This window comes from Poecile atricapillus, chromosome 10 (genome assembly GCF_030490865.1).
Source record: "Poecile atricapillus isolate bPoeAtr1 chromosome 10, bPoeAtr1.hap1, whole genome shotgun sequence".
Taxonomy (NCBI): domain Eukaryota; kingdom Metazoa; phylum Chordata; class Aves; order Passeriformes; family Paridae; genus Poecile; species Poecile atricapillus.
This window is the reverse complement of record NC_081258.1, coordinates 8,996,604-9,006,202: the sequence shown is the minus strand read 5'-3', so window position 1 is coordinate 9,006,202 and position 9,599 is coordinate 8,996,604. Positions and strand designations below refer to the sequence as shown.

General features: G+C 52.1%; 1 protein-coding gene across 1 annotated transcript; it reads left to right on the top strand.

The window, feature by feature from the left end:
- Positions 1-4,694: 4,694 nt before the first annotated feature.
- On the top strand, positions 4,695-8,187 carry CBLN1 (cerebellin 1 precursor). Its single transcript, XM_058846278.1, has 3 exons — positions 4,695-5,280; positions 5,475-5,594; positions 6,783-8,187. The coding sequence occupies exons 1-3, from the start codon at positions 5,014-5,016 to the stop codon at positions 6,978-6,980; spliced, it is 585 nt and encodes a 194-aa protein (XP_058702261.1). The 5' UTR covers positions 4,695-5,013; the 3' UTR covers positions 6,981-8,187.
- Positions 8,188-9,599: the final 1,412 nt, after the last annotated feature.

The window sequence follows — 9,599 nt, the reverse complement described above, 5'->3', positions numbered from 1 at the left end:
ACCTGAAAGAAAGTCTGCTGATATTCCATGCAAGTAATAAATTATCTGACATCATCAGTCAATACCATAATGTATGTCAATGCAAGTCAATGGCATAAGTAAATGTAGCTGTAAAACAAATATCTCAAGGTAAGACTGAAATCCAGTGTTACTTTAAAAAAACCAACAACTTGATAGTGCTATACTACGCATGGACATTTACAATTTTATAAACCAGAATGTTTAATATTTGTCTCAGGGATGGAGTTTTCAAATGCCCTTAGCAGAGAACTAATATTCTTTCCCATTTCTAAAGTTGCCCTATGTGAGATCAGAAGTCAAATATTGTATTGCAGGCAGGCAGTAAAATGCAGCAGATGAAATTTATTATTAAGTTATCTTAATAAGCTGTTTTGTTCTTCAAAATATACAAGCCCTACTACCTGTGTAGCCCAAGGATCCTTCAAGGTAGATAATTTGACATTAATTTACTGCTGCAATCCCCACTTTGGTTAAAACTGTGTAACTCTTTCCCCTTTGACCTTCTGTTTGTAACTACATGTATCCATCAAAAATTCCCACTCCTGAGACTCGGGTTTGCCAAAAATGTGAACTGTAAAAGCTGAATTTTTATTTCAATGTTTTATCGGGTTTGTTTTTTTTTTAACATTACAATACACATGAACACATAGGGTTGTTTGATATTCTCTAGCCAAGCAAGATCTAAAAGTGAAAATCAGAACTATTTTCCTGTAGAACAAAGTGCATGGTTAATGTTGGGAAGCAACCTGATTTGATCAAATAAAATTACAGAAGGTGGAGACAGGAATATACACCAATTATCACCTGGCAGCTGTTGTCAGGCACACACCTCAGAAAGCACAGGCACTCTCTGGCTGTCCATCCCTGGCCTGGTGCTGTTCTCTCCTGGCCCCCAAACCTGTCTGTGCCATTTTATGGTTTTTCTCTACTGAGTACGACCTGCACAAGCAGGCAAGTGGCACTGCAGGTCCCAGGCCCTTTTTATTCTACAGTGTGGAGCATTACAGATAATTCTGCTGGATGGCACCCTAGCAGTGCATCTGCTCCTGCTGTGCACTCTCTCAGTGAACTCAGCCTGCTCTTGATACCTTAATTGCTTGCTGTGGAAGCTGAAGGTGACACCATAAGCAAATCACCATAAATACATGAAAACCTTTCTTACAAGAGCAAATCAGATGGTTCTAGATAGAGCACTGGATGGATCAGCAAAAGCTGTTTTGTTCTAAATCTCATTTTCACACATCTTCAGGCTTTGTACAGAATCCCAGCAGGTGCTTGGGAAGACAAGTACCTTAAGTTTATATGGACATATATAAATCCCTGAATTGCTTTTTGCTGCTTATAGTTCATAAACTAATATAGCAGTGAACAAACTGCATTTTCAGAATTCTGAACAAACTGCATTTCATATAAGTTATCCAGTTATGGACCAGACCTTGCATCTCCTACTCAAGAAGGATTAAATCAAAAGGCAAGTAGTCTGTGAAAAGGTGAATTTATACACAGTGAGCTAAACTCTTGCTAAATTATTCTCTTGAAGGAAATATAAAGGTTTCCAGTAGAATTCTCGGTACTTGTTTTCAGAGCAGCTTATGCTTATCCTCCTCAGAGAATTCATGAGCGAAGCTGAAGTTAAATGTGTAGTGAGACTGAGTTTTAAGGATGATTTTCCTACAACAGGATTAAGGCTCACTGACAGTGTAATGGAGGGCAGGTAATACTGCTGTTGCTTTGTGGCTAAACTATATTTTGGTATCTACAGATAAAACTTCAGTACCTATGAACATCAAGATTGCTTCTGTAAGAGGTAAAAAACCAGGTTATTTTGGTCTTTCCATAGCTTTTTTTCTGGTACAAAATAAGCAACTCTCTCATGATCTGAGCAGGATAGTAACCAGTCCTGAACTGGTGCTTCAGGGACTTGATGAGGATAATTCAATTATTCTTTTTTCCCTGCAGATTATTTCCAAGTTGTTTGGTTTTCTTTTTTTTTTCTTTAACCTTGGATGAAACATTAGGGGAGTTCTACAAACTCCTAGTCTGCAGGCAATCTGTCAATATTGAGGTCAGGGCGAGTTACCACACAGTGGACAGTTCACATATTTTCACCACATCCACAACAGTTTTTTCTTAAAAGCAAACACCAAAGAGCTCTGCTTGACAAATATATCCATTTCAAACTAACACCTGCAACATCTATTACAGCTCGTTAATACCTTGATACCATTTCCATTGTATCTCAACGACCATTGCCCTTTTGGAACTCAATGACATTGACTAACAAGGCAGTTTGTAATTAGATGGTGTAATTTAATTCCTGTCCTTCTGTAAACACCTGGATTTGCAAATCTCCACTCTAGATGGAGAGCTCTTTGCCTCACATCACTAATCATGCCACGTGCTTATATATCAGTCCCCACATCCTCCTGCTGAGCACCTCTTCTTTGTGCCCAATATGAGACAGAGACTGTTGGCAATACAGAGAGGATCAACACAACTGCCTAGCACTGCATGTGGCATTTAATGAAAATGAAGTCAGGTCTAATTTGCATGGCAGGTGTTACTTTATTACAGCCAGAGCTGCAGAAGCTGGATGCTACAGTGCTAGGCAAGTGTGCAAGAATGAAAGCTGCTGACAACGAGGGTGTCTGACACAGGAATCTTGGCACCCCCCTTGTCTCCCTGCCCACCTCCTGTGCGAGGTAAAGTGACAAATTTGTTCATTTTTCCACGTGCCATCGGAGTAGCCAAGGAGCTTGGGGGTAGAAGGCCCACCCAGCCTCCTGCCAAGGGGTCATCACACCAAGCAACTTCCAGCTCTGGCAGACCCTCCTGGACTCAAATCCATAAGCTACATCTAAAGAGCTCTATAGCATGAGAGAATTGATTTCTGTCATGCACAAGAAGTGTCTTACAAGAGAAATACATGATACAATAATATTTTTTATGAGTCATGTGTGTTGAAAGAACATGTACGTTTCTTTGAGTCAAGCACTCAAAAAAATGAAAAGGGCAGAGCCATGCTCCTTCAGTTTCTATTTCCCCAAGCCATCTCACCAAAATGACAAGAATTCAAAATGCTCATTTTCACTAATTTTTATTTCGTTTAGCCTTATTAGTATCCCTTAGAAATATTAATTTTATTTTAAAGTTTCTGATTCTGATTTCAGATTCAGTTGTCAGCAGCAATACATTGTAAATCTTAAGCTCGTGTCTTGAAGTAAAACATAACACACTTCCTAACAGGCTGTGGCTCCACCCACTCACTTTCTACTTCTCAGAATTTTTGTTGCTATTTTATTATCTTCCCAACTCCTTTCTGACCACTTGTCTCCCCCTATAAGCATTTTGCCACTACATTGGTTTCCAGACTGCTTCACTGCTGAGTCTCAAAAGTGCGGGATATTCTGACCCTCCCTGCAGAAGCTCCTGATGCCATTGGTTCCCGCTACATCCCGTCCCTCGCAGCCAGCCAGTACCAACCCACGGGCAGACTGACACTTCAGACTGTCTGAACAACTTCACAGACACGCATTTAACTTAGCAGGGCAGTTATATCAGTAAAGTTTTATTTATGGCAGTTTTCAGAGAGAGAGATCACTTTCCCAGGTAAAAAAAATCTTACGAACCACACAATGGGAACAGCACAATGAAATAAAGTAAAGCCTTTACCAAAATTCATAATGATTTGCACTGGAGCCCAGTTTTGGATCACATTCAGTTTCCCAGAGCAGATGCTACAAACTCCATAAAAGTTTTTATCTCTGAAGTTTAACTTTGTAAACAGATTTGCCAGTTAGAAAAGCACTCTGTTCCAGTCGTTTGTTTCGAATCTCTTAATTTACAATCCCGGGTGATGATTTTTTGACAGCGCATCCAGAAAGAACACAGGTCCGACGTCCAGAGACAAAGCAATCTTTGCGCTTTAGGAAACAACGGCGACCCTAAACCCGCGCTCCGGGCTGGTCCCATGGCGGGGCAGAGCTGGGAGTCCCGGCGGGGCTCTGTCCCTGTCAGCGGGGCGCTGCTCCGGCCAGGAAAGGCTCCAGACGCCGTCGGAGCTGCTTGCTCAGGAAGCCTTGCGGTTTGTTCCTTCCCGGGATGCGAGCGAGGCGGCTGAAGCAGACGGCGGAGCCCGGACACTTCTGCAAGGGGGACCCGTGGCGACCCATCTCTCGGTGCGATTGCGGCGGGAGGGGCGCGGGGTCACAGCCGGTGATGCTGTGGCTGCTTGGAGGCGGCGGCAGGCCTTCGCCCCGCCAGCAGCCCGCTCCCTTCCAGCCTGCCTGGCCCAGCTGCACCGCGGAAAGCCGCGGCCCCGCTCCGCCCCACGGGCCCTCAGCCCGGCTTTGCCCGACGCCCCGGTCCGAGCGGCTCCACGGGAGTTCTCGAGCCCCGCCCTGCCTCAGCCCCGCGCGGTGTCTCCGCGCCCCGGCGCTCCTACCTACGCGGCTCGGCGCGGCTCGGCTCGGCTCGGCTCGGCTCGGCTCGGTGCGGTGCGGGCGGCTGTCGGGCACCTGCTCCCGCGCCCCCGCCCGCGCCGCCCCACAAAAGCGGCGGCGGCGGGCGGCGGCACGCGGACTGCGCGGCCATTGGCGGCGGCGGCGCGCGGCGGGCGCCGGTTGGGCCGGGCGCGGCGGAGGCGGGCGCGGGGCGCTGACGCCAGCGCGGGGCCGGTGGGGAGGCGGGGCCGCGCCCCGCGCCGTCTTTGTGCTCGCCGGCAGCCCCGGCAGCGCCGCCGCCTCCCGCCGCCTCCCTCAGCCCCGCTCGGCGCGGCGGGCGGCTCCGCTCCGCTCCGAACCGCTCGGCCCCCGCTCCGCACCGCAGCGCTCCGCGCCGCGCTATGTGTGCCGGCGCTCCCGTGCCTCCTCGCGGCCGCTTCCCACCCGGCGGGGCGCGCTCGGCCCCGCTCTGAGCGCGGCGGGGCAGGGGAGCGAGCGGAGCGGAGCCCGGACGGTGCCGCCCGGCGCGGAGCGAAGGGAGCGCGGCGCCATGCGGGGCCCGGGGCTGGGGCTGGGGCTGGGGCTGCTGCTGGGCGCGGCGTGGCTGGCGTGCGGGCAGAACGAGACGGAGCCCATCGTGCTGGAGGGCAAGTGCCTCGTGGTGTGCGACTCCAACCCCACCTCCGACCCCACCGGCACGGCGCTCGGCATCTCCGTGCGCTCCGGCAGCGCCAAGGTCGCCTTCTCCGCCATCCGTAGCACCAACCACGAGCCCTCCGAGATGAGCAACCGCACCATGATCATCTACTTCGACCAGGTGGGGCGGGCGCGGCGGGGCTCGGGGCGGCGGGGCTCGGGGCGCGCCGCCGCGGGAGAAGTTGCCGGGGCCGGGCTGGGACGCGCCGCCCCGCGGGGCCCTGCCCGCGGGAGGGGGGGCGCTGGGGGCCGGGGGACAGCGGGGCCGGGCGGCAGCGGCCCCGCGTTGGTGCTGACTGTGTCCTTCCCTTACAGGTACTAGTGAATATCGGCAGCAACTTCGACTCGGAGCGGAGCACTTTCATCGCGCCCCGGAAAGGGATTTACAGTTTCAATTTTCACGTGGTGAAAGTGTACAACAGGCAAACCATCCAGGTCAGCCCCGAGCGCCGTCGCCGGGCTCCGCGGGCACCGCGGGAGGGAGCGGACGGGTCGGCGGCCCGGCGGGGCCGGGGCCGTGCGGGCGGCGGGGCGGGACGTGCCCCTTGGCCGCCGCGGGGAGCGCAGACCTGCGGCGATCCTCTGCTCGAGGGGACGGTGCCCAAGGGGCCTCGGAGTCCCAACAGGCCTCCGCTCGGCCCCTGGCCGCATGAGCCGTCCCGGGATGGGAGGTGGCTGGCCGCCTGCCGCCCCCTCCCAGCTTGGCCGGGCCCTCGGACTGCCCAGTGCCGCGGAGCGCTGGCGGGAGCATCCCTGCACAGAGCCCCTGGGAACCGCGGCCCCTGGCGGGCTTCTCACCCACTTTCCTGTGGCAGAAGACTTCATAGGGATTTGGGGTTCGGGGAGGTGCTTATGGCATGGAAACGATAATGAATCTGTGCATGTCTCTGCAGCTATACGTACATGCCTTTTCTATGGGGTTTGATGCATATGCTGCTTTAGGTAGGGTTAATAAATTACCGGCCTGAAGCCAGGTAGCATAATAAAGACAGGAAATCTGGCTGTATAATGATACACTTCGCAAAGGTAAATGGACAGCTATATAACACCGTTATATATATAAGCCATCGTGCAAGTGGCTTAACACCTTTAGATTGGGCAGGTAGCGTATTATTAATGTGGGGTATGCAGTCCCAGGGTCATTAACGCGAGCTTAGCAGAGCTTATTGACTGTGTTGTGGCATATTGTCTTTGCTGCCTAACAAAGGAAAACTACCCCTTGAATGCACTTCAAAGGCCCTGACTCTGGCGGCTGTGGCTCTGCTCCTCCTGTCTCTGAGGTTTCGCATAAAGCCATCTTTCAATAAGTACAAGCAGACCTCTTTTCATAGCCTGAAAACACAGGCACCCTATTGAAATTCTCCAAAATAGGATCAATGTCCTTCTTTATATGCACCGGGTGTTTTGATGTGGTTGTCGGTCTAAAACACTGGTGAAAGACTTCTTCCTTTGGAGTACATACCTTAGCTGGGTTTAGATTGATATTTCTTTTTTATGGGGCTGGAGTTTCAGCTGTCAAAAGAGGCCTTTCCTTAACTAAGCATTTCGCCTGTTAGATGAGCCCCAGTGGTGTCATTGTCTGACTTTAATTGACAGAGGGCTTTGTTTTATCTTGCTCTTTAGGTGAGTTTGATGCTAAATGGGTGGCCAGTGATTTCTGCCTTTGCAGGGGACCAAGATGTGACCCGAGAAGCTGCTAGCAATGGAGTCCTGATTCAGATGGAGAAAGGAGACAGAGCTTATCTAAAACTGGAGAGAGGAAACTTGATGGGAGGCTGGAAGTACTCAACATTCTCTGGATTTCTAGTGTTCCCACTTTAAATCACTCCTCATCCAAGAAAAGGGAGAAATCTCTTACAAATTCCCAAGTCAGAGCTGGGTTTGAAGAATCATGGACAGCAGACTTTTTACATTCAAATATTAAAGAAGCTTAATCCTGCTTAGGTTTGTGTACATCTGCTTTGAAGAATTACTACTTATTTTTGTTGTGTTGCAGCCAACAGGCGGGAGACACTATAATTGATCAAACCCCCATTTATATTCTTCTCTCTCCTCCCACAAAATTAGTTCCCATCTCTGTGTCATTGGTGTAATCTGCCATTGTTCCCCCATGGCTTCTGCCTCACACAAGTAGACTTTAGATATTTTCATTGTCCTTTACAGCATATTTTGTAGTTTTGTTTTTAAAACATGCTAATCTTGACTCTTTCTCTGAGTTTAACTTTTAAAAAAAGAAAAAAAGCAAAGTATTTTTTGAATACATGGATGCCATGATGGAAGGGAAAATGCAATTCTTGCTGTGTATTGGCTGGCAAAAGGAAAAATTTCTACGTGAAGAACTATCCACAGCCAAGGCTGACTAGAGTATTTCAATATTTCTATGTAATTCTGAGTGATTGTGAAATTTAAGGCTGCTAAATGTTTTGATGCTTGTTTTGCTCTTGTACAACGTGGCCCAACTAAACGCCAGGAAGTATATTGAACTTTTACTATTACTCTGTAATATATGTGTGAATATTGAAAATTAATTTTTGCTTTAATTCAATAAAGTTTAAATGGGACTTTTATTTTTCTTAACCAGAAATAAGGTTTCTCAATGCAGGTAGGCGGGGGAAGGAGGCTCGGCGGGGTCCCGGGGCTGCTGCAGGGGGACCGGCTCGGGGGGTGCGGCCCCGGCCCCGCTGCCCGCAGCTCCCCCCGCACGGGGCCCGCAAGCCCTGCGGGCGGTGCTGGCAGCCCGAGGGGACCTGTCGATGGGAGGAAGGTTCTGATATCCAATTATTTATAGCATTTATCTGTATTATATTCTCTAACCCCGATCGCATTTTATACAGCCGCCTAAAACCACCTGACCATGTGCACTCGAGGCTGGTACTATTGATTCGCTGGTATTACTTGTTTACCGTCTTTTGAAGATATAAATGCTATAATTTTGCAGTACTCAAAGAGATTACTACTTTTATTAAAAGGTGCGTACCGAGGATTTCGATTGTATCTAAACTTTAATGTGAAATAAATCGGTGAAACGATCCCCGGGCTGTGTGCGTGGCGGGGCTGCCCCGGCTGCGACACCAGCGGAGCCGCGCGAATCCCCGGCACCCGGGAAGGAACTTAATTAGCTCCAATAAGGGAGGGGGGGATTAATACGAGAACAATAAGCAACGCTTCTCGCTTTATTCACAGGTTCTGCCCTGGAAACAGGCCGGCGGGGCGGGCGGGGACGCGCTCCGCGAGGGGCGGCGGTGGGGAGCGGGGTCGGCCGGGGATGGCCGCGGCTCTTGGACTCCAAGTGGAATACACCAGCCTGCTTCAGCTCCGTCTCCTCTGTCACCCCCGGCGCGGGGGCCAAAACGCCTTCTGGCCCCTCGGTTGCCGCCCGGCCCAGGTGGTGCTTCGCGCCCCGCAGGAGCAGGGGAGGCTCGGGCCGGCCCTCCTCAAGCCCTGCCAGCAGCTCTCCGGGAGCCTCGGCACCTGCTGGCCAGGAGCCGTGCGAGAGAACGACTGAGACTTATGAAGAAGGAATAATGCCGCCGGGCTGCGTTCACCTGGAATTACAAACTGCTCAAGATAACCAACACATAGCATTCTCTGACCGCACGCTCGGCTCTCAACGCGAGGCTCTTTTATTACTCTCCCCTGGAGCCTCTCACACCGCGCCGCCTCCCAGCCCCGTGCCCCCTTGGCGCCCTCCCCTCCAGAACGGCATGGTCAGGGCGAGCGGAGCAGACCTTGCCTCCCGTGACGGCGGGGAGCGGGCAGTGGGGGAAAAAAAGGGGGAAGAAACAAAAATTACTAGGTTACAAGAGAAAGGAAGGCGGCCCTGTGCCCTCCCCGCCTCATCGCGTCGGAGCCAGGCAACAGCTCCCGGCCCGGGCCCGCCGCGGGGGATCCCGGCGATCGCCGCAGGTGCGGGGGCTGATGATGCTGATGCTTGTCTTTTGTTTTTCCCTTTTCCCTCCTCTCCCTTAACGCGAAACAAATAAACTCGCCACCTTCCGCTGAAAGTTTTCCCCTGGTTCTGAGCGTCTCATTAATATTGTGCAGCTGGAAATTACATTACTCCGATCGCAGCAAATCGCTGCTCTGCGGTTGTTACAAAACGCCGCCGTGGCTGCTTGAAACAGCCTCGTCTGCTCCGCGCAGCGAGCCCGCCACTCCTCTCAGCGATGCTCCCCTCAGCGAGCCCCGCGCCTCGGGGCCACCCGGAGGCCCCGGTGGGGCGGGAGTCACTCCTGGCTGAGGAGGTAAAGCCGCCGCCGCCCCGAAACCCCCGTCACGCCGGGCCGGGGAAGCCTCCCTGTGTCCTGGGAGGGGGCCATGGCCCGGGACCCCGCCCCGGCTCCCTGGAGGGGCGGGCGGGTCCCGCCGCCTCCCCGCCCCAGCTCGGCCCGGAGCTGCCCCGGCCCCGGTCCCGGTGAGCGCGGGCCGTGCGTCCGAGCG